General features: G+C 39.5%; 1 protein-coding gene across 1 annotated transcript; it reads left to right on the plus strand.

Moving 5' to 3' along the window:
- Positions 1-13,892: 13,892 nt before the first annotated feature.
- LOC131680247 (uncharacterized) lies at positions 13,893-15,929 on the plus strand. Its single transcript, XM_058960967.1, has one exon. It carries the CDS (start codon positions 13,893-13,895, stop codon positions 15,927-15,929), a length of 2,037 nt encoding a protein of 678 aa, XP_058816950.1.
- The last annotated feature ends 1,328 nt before the right edge of the window (positions 15,930-17,257 follow it).

The raw sequence follows: 17,257 nt of genomic DNA on the forward strand, positions 1-17,257 counted from the left end.
GAAGGTTGTCTAGCGAGTCCTGTTGGGCTATAGCATATATGAACTTTTGCGAATATATTGGATCGGATGAGCTTTGCGTGGATCGGATGTCGAGGCTGTTTTTCAACTGGGACACAATATTTCCGTATTTAGCAGTGATCAACACCATTGTGGTACATTTAATCAAGTGAGTATTCCAAATTCAGTTAATTGGGCACCATTAACGCAAAATTCTTTCATCTGCTAGTCCGAAATACTGACGCATATGCTTTGAAGAGTAACCTTCGACGGAAATAGGAATTGCCTGGTCGGATGTCCGCGATAATAACAAGCGAGCGAATATTACGAAATTACTACTATGACGAAACTGAGGAAACGTCACTAAAGAGCTTCAAAACTTTATTGCACAAGCAACATAAAATCAACACCTGTTAAATTTACAAAAGTGATTGTCAGGAACTGTACCCCTTTAGCGGAACGTATCCGAACCTAGACTTAAGATACAGCAAACAAGAATAAAAATTTGCAGAAATAAATAATTTTTCGTTTTGAAATCCGAGATTTGGCATTAAAAACAAATATATAAACAAAGAAAAAGAAGAAGAACCAAGAACCGATTCATTAGCGGTTGTTGTCACTCTGGCTGCCAGAGTTATAGCAGACGGCTGCCAGCCATGCCTCTCTCAAAACCGATGGGCGAAATCCTGGTAGAAACGGTTGTATCGATTGAGGTGTATATCTGGCAGCCGCGAGGCAGCCATACACCAGAATGTCTGCCAGCCATTCTTCGCCCGCTGGCAGGCATGAGGCAGGCTGGCAGCCAGCCTTGAGCGGGTTCCAGTTCTACTTTGAAACTCCTATCCAAAATAAAACGCTCCTGAACATGCCCTAATGGGAGTAGAAAGGCTTTCCCAGTAAACTTCAGCCGGAAATTAACCGGAATTCTGGCTGGATCCAGTTACTATTCTTGCTCCAGTGACACCCAGTTAAACTCATTCCGGAACCGGTTCGGATTTCTAAATGGAGTCATTATGGATTCCAAATCAAATGCAACAACCGATTCCGACTCAGAATCGGTTGTTGCATTTGATTTGGAATCCATACTGACTCCATTAAGGATTCCGAATCAAATTCCGAATGGTTTGACCGGGCACAACCGATTCTAGCTAGAATCGGTTGTGTCACTGGAGCCAAATTGCTAACTATAATCAGCCAGAATTCCGGTTCATCTTCCGGATGAACTTTACTGGGTTATAGCATTTTTTCGTGCTAAAGGCTAGTTTACAGTTCGGAAAATGTGTCACGAGATTTGGGTCCCTGTGTATTTTAAATGGAGCTTGGGATTTCAAATCACGTGACGGGAAATGAGTCTACACAAAAATGACAGTTTTCATGAAGTCTAAACCCAACCGCGGGAAACATCACTGGACTTTAAAACTCTTCACACTAAAATCCGGCCGGGAACAATTCAACAGAAATTGTTTTCGACGGGGAAAACAGTATTTTTATAAGGTTTGCAATTCGCTGTAAGTTTGATGCTGTTTGTATTTTTAAGAAGCAGCAGAGTTTTTGATTTGACAGTTTGGAGAAATCTCGGCGGGAAATTTTCCCTGATCAAATCCCGACGCAAATCCCGTGCGAAGTCCCGTGGCCAATTTCTCGAACTGTAAACTAGCCTTAAGCGAATCTGCATTACCGACAGGGTGGCCAGCTAGAATTCCATAATATCGGTAGCGTCACTAAAAGTTTATCGGTAGTTATCGGTAGCCCGGGTTGTTGTCCCAAAAACGTAATATTGACATAGAATTGTAAGATACTGCAAATACATATTTGTATTTGGCGAGACCTACAATCTAAACTGAATAGAACACCCGCTACAACTGCTACTGGGGACAGAAAGTTCTAGTTTTCAAATTTTCAGTTTTATATTATAGAACTGTCAAAATTATGAATCACTCCTGAACTTTTTTTTTATTTTGATTATAGAGGTTTTAACCTTATGGTCATTCGCCTCTTTGTCGGGTGGGAGAAATCTCTTTTGAAAAATCTCTAACCCTATGTGCGGGGTTGGGAATTGAACCGAGATGAGCTGCGTACAAGGGAATCGATTTACCAACTACGCTATCTTCACCCCCACTCCTGAACATGCCCTAACTCAGTTTGTTTACTTTTGTCGCTTAGAGCATGTTCAGGAATGTTTCAGTTCTAGATTCAAAATTTTGACAGTTCTATAATATAAAACTGAAAATTTAGAACCAGAACTTGCTGTCCCCAGCAGCAGTTTTAGTGAGTGTTCTATGCAGTTTAAAATTCCTTTCTCGCCACCCGAATAGAAATGTACAATAACAAAATCATGATTTTCACTGTGACAGAACAGTAATTTTACAATAATTTACAGTAAGCTCTAGTGTTATGCTACAATACAAAAACAATAAACTTTAACGTTTCCACAGCAAATTTCAATGTTTTAATTCAATCGACCTTTACAGTTGAAAAATAGGGTGGTTATATAACATTGAAAAAATTTCTTTTTCTCCATCCATTTTTTTCTCGAAAACAGTAAAATTTAATGTGGATTTACTGTAACAGTTTTTTGCTGAACAGTAAAATTGATTGTTACATGAAATTTTATTGTAAATGTACTGTGTGAACTCTGCGTCAAACAATGTTGAAACAGTAATAATTATAATATTTATTGTTTTATGATTGTTTGTAGGGTAAATGCTGTTGTAAAATTCTATTCGGGCATGCCTTCAGCGTTACTGCACTCAAATTAATTTTTCCCCAGTCTATCGGGTCGAAGTGTTTGTGCTGAGTACTCTCCATGTATTTGAAACACAGTTCTAAACGTGTTTTAAAATCAGCAACAAATAGAACGGCGTTGTATAACAGTTATAAATTTTTAAACAAAACTGTTCGAAATTATAAAACAAATCGCTCTGCTGGGGATGTGAATGTTTCAGTTTCAGTTCTACTTTGAAACTCCTATACAAAATAAAACGCTCCTGAGCATGCACTTAGGACATTTCGAAAACTCAGCGTAGATATAATCAATGAACGTCACGTCACATCATGAAAGCAAACTGTCAAACCCAGGGATGCCAGGTGCACAGAATTATCTGTGTTTCACAGATTTTGAATATGCTGCACAGATTGCAAAACCTGCACAGATTTCCACAGTTTTCTGTTTTAACGCACAGATTTCCGCAGCTTTCTTCTAGAATACACAGATTAGCACAGATTTCTCAATTTTTGACTCGCGCAAAAAAAGGCCGTCAAATCTAGTTTTCAGCCAAATTTGTACGTTTTCCGTGACACAGATAGACATGGATTTTTAAATGGGCCTCGCAGATTTTTCAAAATATCACCTGGCATCCCTGGTGAAACCTAATACCCACTGAGACGTCCAAAAAATTGTTTCAAAATCGTTCAACACGAGTCCAACGACGGACGTTCGTTGAACGGTTATTTGGACGATGCCCAAATTGGTCCAACGAACGTCCTTCATTGGACGATTTTGAAACCAACCGTTTTTAGAGGGTACTGTCAAACTAAAGCATTTCATCAAAAGAAAAATCAGTAATTAATCGTGACAAAATTACCGCTTATTCTTCGCCGTCTGTAGCATCTTTGTTTATCGAAACACATCAACTTAATTTGTGTGCAATTCCGGACACCACCCATTAAAAAATGTTGGAAAACCTGCGGACTGCACGCTTACTGTCTCGGATTACGAATACTCTAAAAATGAGGTTCAAAACTCTGCTCTTATGGTCATAGATGATGACTCGTAACAGAGTGACCTATATTTGATATGGACCAAAAGGTCTGCGCCAGATAAAGCGAGAGAGTGACCTATATGTCGGACTTCCCAAAATATGAACTGGCTAAATACTATCTATTCAGGTAATTTTAATAGCTCATTTTTGCTTATATTCCTTATTCAATGTTGAGCTTTAAACAAGCTGTTTTTATTGGAAGATTCTGTAAACAGTCATCGTTGGAATCTAGCGGGTTTTCTTCTCTTGAACGTAATCGTGATCGCGACTGCGCATCACTCCTATCTTAGTTTTCTGTTGTTTCAGGTATGACTTCTAATCCACAATACTTATCTCCCAAAGGAATAGACACCTCGGTTGCTGGTGTACATCATATTATACTGGCTCAAATGGCACGTTCTCCGTATGTAATCGGGGATTTGTGCTGGTGGAATCTTCTTCAAATCGTTAATGCACCTTGCATACTGCACCCTTGTCCCTTTAGCAACCACCATTTTTGGTCCCTCTTGAGCCACAACTTTGTATTGCTCAGAAGAAAACGTAGAATCGACCTGTGAGGGCAATGCTAGTGTAATGCGAATAGGCCGCCTAATCAAAGGGTCTGAAGCGTCCACTCGTTTTCCTGGTATACTCGAACAGTGACTATGGTTACTTTAAGTCCGACTATACCGGGCAAAAGAGCGGATCACAGGTTTGCTTCGTTCTTCATCGAATGAAGCAGAAGACCACGTTTCATTTTTTGACCTAGCACGCTATGTACCGCAGTATTATGCGTTCACAGCTTATAGATCCTTAATGTAGCTCGAATTTGTGGAAGCGCTATACTGTACATAGCTTTATTTACTACCTACGTGTATGTAATGGAGTGGAAAAGATCAGTATGATTCCTCTCTTCCGGTAATAATCTTTATAATCCTCAGGTTTAAATGGAGGACCGTTACCCGTTTGTATCTACTTCGATTTGAAAAGTTATCAGTTTCTCAGACCTTTTAGCAGTTGTGAACTCACGAAGCGGTCTTGTTTGCCAAGGCTGTAGTTGCATAATCTAACCTTGAACATAAGGCGGGCGATTTCGATAGTTGCATAAAGAAAATACATAATATTCCGCGACAGTGTCTGTCATTGATCGAAAATAGTCGTTTATGTACGCTACGAGAGTTCTATAGCAGCCGACGTCTGTCAGACTCGGGTGCTTCTTTGTCATAGATTCCCTACCGTTTAAAGAGTTGCCACAATGATATTAGGTTAGCTAAGGTCAGGTAGCTGACTGGTGGGAAACGGAAGCCTAAGTTTACTAACTATAATGTATGCATTGTTTGTTGTTATCTGATTTTACAACCAAATGCGATTTACTTTATTATCAGATTAAATTGCTAAAATGTTGCAAAAAGTGATTAGCTTTAATTTTTCTTGTGCATAATATCTTGTACATCTACAATGAAGAGAACGTTTTACATTTTATCATGGTCTTTTTTTTCGTATGGATAGTTTTGTAAATATCCATGAACCGTAATTTAACGTTCGATATATGAATCAATACATAGCATTTCTAATGTTCATTTTTACATCTATGGACCAAGAAAAAATATTTAGTAAACATTTTCATTAAATTTATGGAACTTTTTCTATCGTTTTATTGCTCCATTTTGTAATACCGTGGAACATTTTTGTCGATATTATGGAACATATCGACGTGTTTTAATGTACATTTATGGAACATTTCCAATACTTTTATGGGACATTGGTTGATTTTAATTGCTCTTTTATTGCTATTTAAGTGCTCTTTTGCGACCATTTTATGGTTAAATTTTACATGATCTATGGATCAAATTGCCCTTTTTTATGGATCATTCACACAGTTTTATGGATTTTCAGTTTTATTTTGTGGAATATGAACAACTTTTTTATGGATCGCTTTTCAATTTTTATGGATCATTTCTGTTGTTTTAGCGGCGCAAACTTAGGGCAGCCCACTGATCACCAAAAAATGCATAACTTTCAACATTTGCTAAAAATGTTTTTGCCTTTCTCATTCACTCTAAACATCGTCAATCTAATCCCGACCGGGAGGGCCGAGTGTCACATGCCAATCGACTCAGTTCGTCGAGATCGGAAAATGTCTGTGTGTGTATGTGGAAAGAAATGTGACCTCTGTTAATCAGAGATGGCTGGATCGATTTGCACAAAGTTAGTCTCAAATGAAAGCTTCCCATCGGCTGCAATTGAATTTTTTATTGATTGGACTTCCGGTTCCAGAGTTACGAGATGAAGAGTGCAATCACACAGCAAATTCCCATATAAACTGAAATGAAAAATTTTCAAAATCAAATTTGTATTTTTGATGTCAAATGACTTTAAAATGCATGAAACATTGAGATGTTTGACAAAAATTGACTTCTTTGGACTTTGGTACATTTTTGCCTTTCTCATATAGAAAGGTTATGCAATCACTCTAAAAATCGACAATCATACCGGCCCGGAGGGAGTATGCAGTGAGGGGTTGCTACTTTAAAATTAAAACTAGTTTAAAATTTCTTAACAAGTTGAAAATTTTCGGCGGGACCTGGACCTCCCGGATCTTTCTCCATGATCCGCCGCTGGTTTCAAGCGATGTTTCAGTATCACATAGTATCTCAAGATCGTGGCTGTCGATCCATTGTATGTATGTGCAAATCGTAATATTCATTTCCACCATTGTATTGAACATAACCAGCCATGGAATCGTAGTCTGGACAAATGAGACAAGCACAATTGCACCACTAGGTGGATTAAGACAGGTTTTTTGGGAATGCGTCGAGTTGAGACGAAAACGTAATATGATTAATAACGAGGATAACACTTTCCGAATGTAGAGAGAAATTTATGAAAAATGACGATTTCCATTCGACTCTAGCAGGTTCAGATCGATTTTGATGAGCATTTGATTTTTGTTGTATGACCAATTATATGTATAGATCAAATGTTTAAAAATAGTAATTTAAGGTCAAGATAAGATCATTTTGAAACCGCCAATTTCGGAGGTTTTGTATCTTCGATGAGTTTTACAAACGTTAAACAGCGCATCATTTGATAAAATAATTTTAACGGTATATCGTCCAAGAAGTATTTATGGTGAATTCTCTCAATTTTTTCATGACTACAATAAAGTCTCAACAAATTCGCTAAAGACACGAACTCTGTTACTATTTTCTGAAAAATTAATTCTGCATAATTTTAAAACTTCAAAAATTACGGTTTCGGAATTATGCCGTTTGGACAGTATGATCGATTTTCACCAAACCCCCACCAAACCGAATTTCTGGCTACGCCGCTGATTTCAAGTAAGTAGAAACAAAGTCGTTCTACACTCGTTCACAAGAAACTTTTTCGAATGCTGAATATATATTATAATACATTGAAACCCCGATTTTATCAGCCAAATATGAACATATGTTTGACGGGCTCTAGCAGACGAACAAGACTGAATTCGAGTAAATCCTTTCTTGAGCATGTTTTCCTTATCATGAAGATGGAAATATGCAGAAATGAAAAATTCATCATAATCAGAAATAGTTATCAGACTACATCAAGGGACGGGAAGAATATTTTAACAGCTTCAGTTTATTATAAAGAAAAAAAATTGCCCGATTTAGTCAACGTCCCCATTTTGTCAGCCTAAAATACGCCATGAGACTGATAAAAATGGGTCTTTATTGTATGTATTATTCACTGTGTTTCACATTAATAGATACATTTCATTTTTGGAGATTTTTTTATTGCATCGAACTACAACAATTTTAGGTAGTTTTCAAGGGGTTATTTTATAGACTTCTTCCAAAATTTGGCGAACCCATTCCAAATCGTATACCAATTAATTGTTATACTTAAGGATTCATATGTTGCAGATAGAGAAAATACTGAAATTTTCAGCTTTTTTCCTACACAATATTACGAAAGCTTATTAAACAATTTTTCCTAATAAGTGTGTGAAAATTATAAACTATTTGAAATTTTTTAATAGTTTTATTTTTTATTTAACCGTGATTTTTTTTAATAAATAGTGACCATCGCTTCACAACGTAGTCTATTTTTCATGGCTTGCGGTGAGCACGATCTCTCGAATTGCTGAACTGAAAATTATGGAATAGAAATTAATTTTTAGTATTCTTTACAGATTTAACTCGCCGCGCAGATAGCTCTGAATTAGACCCGCTGGTGCCCTAAGACGATTTCGCTAGATTTTCAGAGCACTGTGCACCCAGTGCATTAACGCAAGTGACGGAAGGTTATCGAAAAGATTCGTGAAAATGAAAATTTCAGTAATGATGATGATTTTCCCAAACGGTTCATTTTCTAGAGGTTTTTATTTGTTCTTTGGCATTAGGATTAGCGATAATAATTCAAATCAAGGATACTACTGGGAAGTCACCTTTAGAAAAAGTCGATGTCGAAGTAAAATTTGGAACTATGCACGCATGCACTTAAGCGATAGCGTGATATCAGGAGCTGCGATTTCATTTCATCGATTTTTTGTGAAAAGGGCGATACTTACAAATGTAAACATAAGGCTTTTTTCATACATGGGAATGAGGGCTTTTAAACGCAACAAATTAACCTAAAAATTTGAATTCTACGATATTGCTTTCTTAAACTACAGCAAAAAATACAACGGGCGAAACTGTGTTTTTGTTTGTTTATTTAAAGTTTCGCCCTCCACGCTCCATGCAAACAAACAGGGCGATACTTTTTTTGCTAGCAGTTTAGAGGCGATACTGTTATTTTCGTATTTTTTAGGATTATCAAGCTGATACCAGCTGTAAATAGTAACAATGATCGCTATTGAAAAAACGCTGTTAATCCACCTAACAGTGTGATGAGACATTTCTTATAACTCTTATCACTCTCTTCGGATATTATATCGTTTGAGAACATTTAGAACTTGATGCTTCGCGATGTTTTTGATAACACATACTACATGGGGTAGTGGCAGGACTCAGAGAATCGCTCAAATCAGCATAGGACAACATCAGTGCTAGAAATCTCAAACCAAATCAATGGGAAAGCGAAAAAATGGCCCATAAAATAGACATACCAACGAATTATTGTTAATGCTCTGTTAATAAAATATCTAAGTTGTCAACGCTTTTTCTTGAATAGGGCGATACTAGCAGTGATACCATTCAAAGAAAATCAACAGTGAATATTTCCAGACTTGGTTTTATTTCCTATTTAAGAACTATTGTGTTTTTTACATCCTAGATTGCATGATACCCAAAACTTCATAAAGTAATTGAAATTATTAAATTAAAATTTGTTTTTGCTATTGAAATTGACAAAATGATAGTATCGCCCCTTTGGCGATTGTTTACTTTTTCGGTCCCACCCAAGATGGAGAGAAAGTTGGGCACATTTGACACTTTTGAGTGTATTAATATAATACTTGCAAAATTAAGCATTCAGCTCGATAATCCTAAAAAAAACGAAAATAACAGTTTCGCCTCTAAACTGCTAGCAAAAAAAGTATCGCTCTGTTTGTTTGCATGGAGCGTGGAGGGCGAAACTTTAAATAAACAAACAAAAATACAGTTTCGCCCGTTGTATTTTTTGCTGTAGTTTAAGAAAGCAATATCGTAGAATCAAAATTTTTAGGTTAATTTGTTGCGTTTCAAAGCCCTCATTCGCATGTATGAAAAAAGCCTTATGTTTACATTTGTAAGTATCGCCCTTTTCACAAAAAAGCGTTGAAATGAGATCGTAGCTCCTGATATCACGCTATCTCTAAAGTGCATGCGTACATAGTTCCAAATTTTACTTCGACATCGACTTTTTCTAAAAGTGACTTCCCAGTAGTATCCTTGATTTGAATTATTATCGCTAATCCTAATGCCAAAGAACAAATAAAAACCTCTCGAAAACGAGCCGTTTGGGAAAATCATCATCATTACTGGAATTTTCATTATCACGAATCTTTTCGATAACCTTCCGTCACTTGCGTTAATGCACTGGGTGCACAGCGCTCTGAAAATCTAGTGTTTTTAAACATATGACCTATACATATAATTGGTCATACAACAATAATCAAATGCTCATCAAAATCGATCAGAACCTGCTAGAGTCGAATGGAAATCGTCATTTTTCATAAATTTCTCTCTATATTCGAGAAATGTTATCCTCGTTATTAATCATATTAAGTTTTCGTCTCGCATTCCCAAAATAAAAACCTGTTTTAATCCACCTAGTGGTGCAATTGTGCTTGTCTCATTTGTCCAGACTACGATTCCATGTCTGGTTATGTTCAATACAATGGCGGAAATGAATATTACACGTTCAGTACGATTTGCACATACATACAATGGATCGACAGCCACGATCTTGAGATACTATGTGATACTGAAACATCGCTTGAAACCAGTGGCGGATCATGAAGAAAGATCCGGGAGGTCTGGGTTCTGCCGAAAATTTTCAACTTGTTAAGAAATTTTAAACTAGTTTTAATTTCAAAGTAGCAACCTCTCACTGCATACTCCCTCCGGGCCGGTATGATTGACGATTTTTAGAGTGATTGCATAATCTTTCTATATGAGAAAGGCAAAAATGTACCAAAGTCCAAAGAAGTCAATTTTTGTCAAACATCTCAATGTTTCATGCATTTTAAAGTCATTTGGCATCAAAAATACAAATTTGATTTTGAATTTTTTTCATTTCAGTTTACATGGGAATTTGCTGTGTGATTGCACTGTTCAACTCGTAACTCCAGAACCGGAAGTCCAATCAATAACAAATTCAATAGCAGCCGATGGGAAGGCTGTACCTTTCATTTGAGACTAACTTTGTGCAAATCGGTCCAGCCGTCTCTGAGAAACAGAGGTCCCTTTTTTTCCACATACACACATACATACACACACACAGAAATTTTCCGATCTCGACGAACTCAGTCGATTGGCATGTGACACTCGGCTCTCCAGGTCGGGAATAGATTGACGAATTTTAGAGTGAATGAGAAAGGCAACAACATTTTTAGCAAATGTTGAAAGTTATGCATTTTTTGGTGAGCACTTCTATGTTTCATAGACATTAAATCAATTTTAACTTCGCTTCCTATTAAATAAAGACCCTTATTACAGTACATTTCTACAAAAACGAGCTCAATTTGAAAATAAATCTGAGGATTATGATTGATTGCAGAACTCTGGAATTTTCTATTGGAATGTTTTCAGGCAGGAATTTGATATTGATGCTATTAGACAACTGTGAAATCAATACCAAAAGATCAGTTACATATCAGGACCCCATTCCGACAATTTATCAAAAGTCCTCATGATGTTTACAACAACAGGTTATCAATCTACGGATCAGATAATTGTTATTGTAATATTGAATTAAATCAGTCTGCATCAATAAATTTTCAACTTCAATCCAATATTTTTTTTTGTGTGGTGGGGGGGGTGGGGTGGGGGTGTTGTATGGTGTTAAACCCCAAAACCTTCTCTTGTCTACGCCGTTGCTTGGAGTTATTTATTGCAATTTTCATTTTCCGATATGTTTCAGATCGATCCGATGGTCATAAGTTAGAAAAATTGCAGTCAGAAGGTTCGCACAAATGAATATTTTTGCACTGATAAGTTATCAAGTTCCTTCCAGACAACTTGGAAGTTTTCGGTGATTTTTTCTAGCGGTTGCAGATAGTAAAATGAAATGCAAAATTCGTTTTATCGAAATAATGTTTAGCTTATTTCAATGGATTATTACTATATTGAACAATAAATAGGCGACAAAAGGTAATCCACAAACAACAAGCCATAACTTTTAAAGTATTCAAAATAGATATTTGAAGTCTTCAGTAAAGTTATTCGCAAAAGTAAGAGCTACAAATTTGCTGAAGGCATCATTTCGATATAATCACTTCCAAGAAAATTTGTGAAAATATCTCACTCATAGGAGGATTAATCAGCAATAGCACAATACCAAAAGAAAGGGCATATTACCTCCATAAAATTCTCCGAAGATACTATTGACCTAAAATAAGCCGTTTTGGCGTTAATAATAGATTACATGTTTTTGGTCCTATTTCTGGCAATGGAAAATGATAAAAATCTTTCGTCCGCATTTAATGTTAAATATCTCTTTTGATAATAGTCCGATTTCGACAATCTATAGCTTGTTCGAAAGGTATTTGTTAAAGCTGTCCAAAAACATATAAATTGTTAATCTATATTGCCAATTTCGGCAGATAATTTAAAAAAAACCTTCCAGACAACTTGGAAGTTTTCGGTGATTTTTTCTAGCGGTTGCAGATAGTAAAATGAAATGCAAAATTCGTTTTATCGAAATAATGTTTAGCTTATTTCAATGGATTATTACTATATTGAACAATAAATAGGCGACAAAAGGTAATCCACAAACAACAAGCCATAACTTTTAAAGTATTCAAAATAGATATTTGAAGTCTTCAGCAAAGTTATTCGCAAAAGTAAGAGCTACAAATTTGCTGAAGGCATCATTTCGATATAATCACTTCCAAGAAAATTTGTGAAAATATCTCACTCACAGGAGGATTAATCAGCAATAGCACAATACCAAAAGAAAGGGCATATTACCTCCATAAAATTCTCCGAAGATACTATTGAGCTAAAATAAGCCGTTTTGGCGTTAATAATAGATTACATGTTTTTGGTCCTATTTCTGGCAATGGGAAATGATAAAAATCTTTCGTCCGCATTTAATGTTAAATATCTCTTTTGATAATAGTCCGATTTCGACAATCTATAGCTTGTTCGAAAGGTATTTGTTAAAGCTGTCCAAAAACATATAAATTGTTAATCTATATTGCCAATTTCGGCAGATAATTTAAAAAAAACTGCAAAAAACTCAATTTTTACGCATTCAAATATTCATGTCTTGGAAACTAAACATCAGAATCAAAAACAAATTAATAGCGATCATACTGTTTTTTAGTTCTTTCATTTAAAATTGGTTTGGATAAGATCGGTTCAGCCATTGCTGAGAAACACGAATGAGAATTTGTCCGTTACACACACACACATTGTCCCAAATCGTCGAGCTGAGTCGATTGGTATATAAGACTCGGCCCTCCGGGCCTCGGAAAAAATCTTGAAAGTTTGAGCGAATTCTATACATTTCTTTTATAAGAAATGTCTTTGGGATTTAGAACCGACTTGGTTCTAGCTTAGCAACGACGTGTTACTGAGCTTCGCACTTGCTTCCTTAATGGATTTGATAAAAGAATTTATTTTATTTTTGGTTTTTAAAATTTCTTTTACCCGGAGGGAAATCTAGTAGATCATAAGCCGGAAGTACGACTTATGATGACTACGGTTTTCCTAGCGGGTTGTACCTTGGAAAGGAGAAAAAAGAAATAGATTATATGATAAAGGATACTTCACTACCAACTCCTCTGTTGGTTTGATTGACGTCTGCTGGGCGTTGGTAGGGACCTCTTCAACTGCGAATCACTACAAAGGAAAAACGTGTCATCGGTTTCTACTTAGAAAGAAAAAAAAACGACTAAACCACTGCTATGGGAAAAAGCGACTGAACGACTGACTTAATTTCATATTCTTAAAACTATATATACAAATTCCTAATCTAACTATTCACCTACCTACTTAGTCCTAGCTATCCACCCTTCTCGCTCACTCCTACCGTGATGTGTTTTTTATTCCCTTCCGCCGTCCATTCGGTACGGCCGGCAAATTATGTTCCTGCCTGCTAGACTGTTTTAGGGTGGGTAAACAATTCAAATCCTCCCTGCTTTCTGGGGAATCCTCCCTCCCACCTGCCTTCCTGAAAACGAAGAGGACAATAGAAGCCACCCCTACAACATTCAGTCCAGACGATAGCCAGGATTACAACAAACCTTTCTCAGGAGTGGAACTGGCCACTGCACTGAGTACTGCAAAGGGCAACTCTGCGGGACTCGACAACGTTGGTTATCCCCTGTTAAGGCATTTACCCCCGGTTGGCAAGCGAGCACTCCTAAACGGATTCAACAGGATATGGGAAGGCGGATTCTTCCCAGACAGCTGGAGAACCGCTCTCACGATTCCCATTCCGAAGAAATGCGAAGGAACCAGGAGCCCGAACGACTTCCGACCCATTAGCCTTCTCCCTTGCATTGGGAAGACGATGGAAAGAATGGTAAACAGACGCCTGATAACATTCCTCGAGGAACAGGAGCTTCTCGACCATCGACAGTTCGCATTCCGTAAGGGACTCGGCACAGGAATTCATCTAGGCTGCCTCGGTGAAACAGTAAGTGACGCCATAGCCAACGACCTGCATGCGGACATTGCCATCCTTGATCTCGCCAAGGCATACAACACGGTATGGCGTGAAGGAGTACTTCGCCAGCTGCACCAATGGGGTGTTAGCGGAAACCTTGGCTGCTTCCTCAAACAGTACCTCAGTGACCGAAGTTTCAGGGTGGGCATTGGAGGTAAGCAATCGAACCTGTTTCGGGAAACAAACGGCGTCCCCCAAGGGTCGGCCTTGGCAGTCACACTATTCTTGGTCAGCATGAATTCCCTATTTGCTACGCTTCCGAAAGGTATATACGTGTTTGTCTACGCCGATGATATAATACTTATTGCTATCGGAAAAACAATTGGTCGCACAAGACTGAAGCTACAGGCAGCCGTGAATGCTGTCGGCCGGTGGGCTGACTCAGTCGGTTTCAGTATCTCAGCCACAAAATGCGCTATTGCGCACTGCTGCAATTCCAATCATGTAGCCACCGGCAGGCCAGTCAAACTTGCCGGAACCGTAATTCCTTTCCGGAAGGAACCTAAAATTCTTGGTGTGACTATCGACCGGAAGATGACTTTTCTCCCGCACTTCCGGCAGATGAAAAAGGACTGCGAAAGTAGAAAACGACTAATTCGCACCATCAGCTCGCGTCACCCAAAGTGGAATAGGCGAACCGCACTAAATATCAGCCAAGCCCTCATCCATAGTCGACTGTTCTACGGCCTCGAGATAACCAGTCTCAATTGGGAGGGATTAGTAGATATCTTGTCACCGTTGTATCACGGAGTAGTCAAACTATCTTCGAATCTACTGCCCAGCACCCCTGCCGAAGCCGCCTGCGTCGAAACCGGAGTACTTCCCTGCCGATGGGCACTGGCGGTAGCTGTCCTGAAACGAGCCGTTGGATTCCTAGAGAAAACATCTGGTGATGGATGTCACCTTCTACAGACAGCCAAGGACATCTATATCACATTTACCAATACCCCTCTCCCTACAATCGCACAGCTGCATCGGGTTCGCAACCGCGCCTGGCATGAGCGTGGCCCAAACTTAGACTGCAGCCTGGCTGTATCCGCCAGAGCAGGCGATCCTCCCAGTACTGTCAAAGCTAAATTCCTCCAAATGGTTGAACGCAAATACCCTAATCATCTGCACATTTACACAGACGGCTCGAAACTTAGCGAGGGCGTGGGGGCGGGTGTGAGTGGAATTGGAGAGGGCCTCACCCTTCGTCTACCCTCTGTTTGCTCAGTATTCTCCGCAGAAGCAGCCGCCATCGCCATAGCCATAACCAAGAAACCTGAAGATACTCCGGCTGTGATTTTCTCCGATTCCCTCTCTGTCATCAAAGCACTGGAATCGGGGGAGTCCAAGCACACCTACGTTCAAGCCATAGAGCAATCCTGCGACCCGTTTACTACCATATGCTGGGTTCCCGGCCACAGTGGAATTCGCGGTAACGAAGAGGCTGACCCTTTGGCCGCTCTCGGCCGCCATTCACGCGCTCGGTTTTCCAAAAAGGTCCCATCGTCTGATGTTATTAGGGAATTCAAGGCAAAAGTCTCCGAGCACTTTATCGCCCACTGGAGGAATCTACGAGGCTACCCACAGAAGGTTAAAAAAGACCTCGCGAAGTGGACAGACCGCGAAAACCGGAAGGAACAAAGAGCACTGTCGCGCCTACGAGTAGGACACACGAAGATCACCCACACCCACACCATCACCCGCGTCGATGCCCCAATGTGTCCGACCTGCAATACAAGAATCACGGTAGAGCACCTACTCCTTAACTGCCGAGAACTCGAATACCTGCGGCGACTCCATAATCTGCCCTCCTCGATTCAGGACACACTATCGAACAACTCAGCACAGGAAGAGACACTACTCGCATTCTTGAAAGATGCCAATATTTTTGAAGCTATCTAAAGTGGACCGAGAGCATACTGGCCTCAAACACCCTACCTACCACCATCACATAGCGGGCTGTCCGCCTCACTTCGAACAGGCGCTGAGGAGGATCTCCCGTGGCCCTCTATCAGCCACAACAAACTAGGCCATCTACCATCTTTCAGCGGGCCCTCTGCCACACCCAGACTGGGAGATGGAGAGGTTCTTCCGCGGCCCTTTCAACCACAACCTGCCAACACATGGACCAATACTGCTCAGCGGGCCCTCCGCCACACTCGGACCGGGTACTGGGGAGCTTCTCCCGTGGCCCTCTATTAACCACAGCATACCAGGCTGTCTACCATCGTTCAGCGGGCCCTCTGCCACACCCGGACTGGGTGATGGGGAGGTTCTTCCGCGGCCCTTTCAACCACAGCTTGCCAACATATACCAACATTGCTCAGCGGGCCCTCCGCCAAGCCCGGACCGGGCGCTGGGGAGGTTCTTCCGCGGCACCTGCGACTTCAATCTGCCAACCCATCTTCCACCATCAATCAACGGGCCCTCCGCCACACCCGGACCGGGTGCTGGGGAGGTTGTCACGCGGCCCTACCAGCGTATTATCGCCACCGAGTGCAATATCTAATCAAAGAACTCAAGGACCTTGTAAAATGAATGTAATGACTCCTTTTTTTCTAGGCGAATGACCCTTAGTGGTTAAAGCCTTAATAAACATAATAATAATAATAATAATAATAATAATAATTCAAATCCTAAACCCTTTGCGCTGGTAAACAAATCAATTCTATATCTTTCGGCGCGGGTAAAATTATCTATTTGGTATCGGTCGAGACCGGATACCTTTATGTTGGATTTTTTCCCATGACCGTCGCTAGATCACTTTATTATTTTTTTTTTCTTTTACGGCCTTCGTGGCGGTACTTGCGCCTCGCCAGGATCGCCTACGTACACAATGCTGTATTATTTTGGCAACCGTCTGAGAGTTTTATTACTATCGTCCCTTCTAGACGATAATTGCTTTCTTCGCATTTCCTCATGGTCCTTGCCAAGTAACTTACTATCATAAATTTCACCAGTTACCTGGAGTCTCGTCCCTGGTGGAAGCTTAGACCACCGTATGAATGGTGCAATTAATGCAGCTTGGGACACGAGCGTCGATGAGTAATTACGGCTATCATGAGGCCTTTTGTTATTATTGGGTAATTCGCCCACTCTCAATATAGTGCTTCCTTGAGCAATTTACTGGTTGATACATGAAGGCTTTCAGCCAACTTCAAACGTATGCATATATGTTCCGTGAAGCGATCCTGAGCTCGACAAGAAATGTAAAAAGCTGAAAATTTGAA

The sequence above is a fragment of the Topomyia yanbarensis genome, chromosome 2 (assembly GCF_030247195.1).
Source record: "Topomyia yanbarensis strain Yona2022 chromosome 2, ASM3024719v1, whole genome shotgun sequence".
Taxonomy (NCBI): domain Eukaryota; kingdom Metazoa; phylum Arthropoda; class Insecta; order Diptera; family Culicidae; genus Topomyia; species Topomyia yanbarensis.

Excerpts from the sequence above, each read along its gene's own strand:
- LOC131680247 (XM_058960967.1), top strand. The coding sequence starts at position 13,893 with ATGGTAAACAGACGCCTGATAACATTCCTCGAGGAACAGGAGCTTCTC.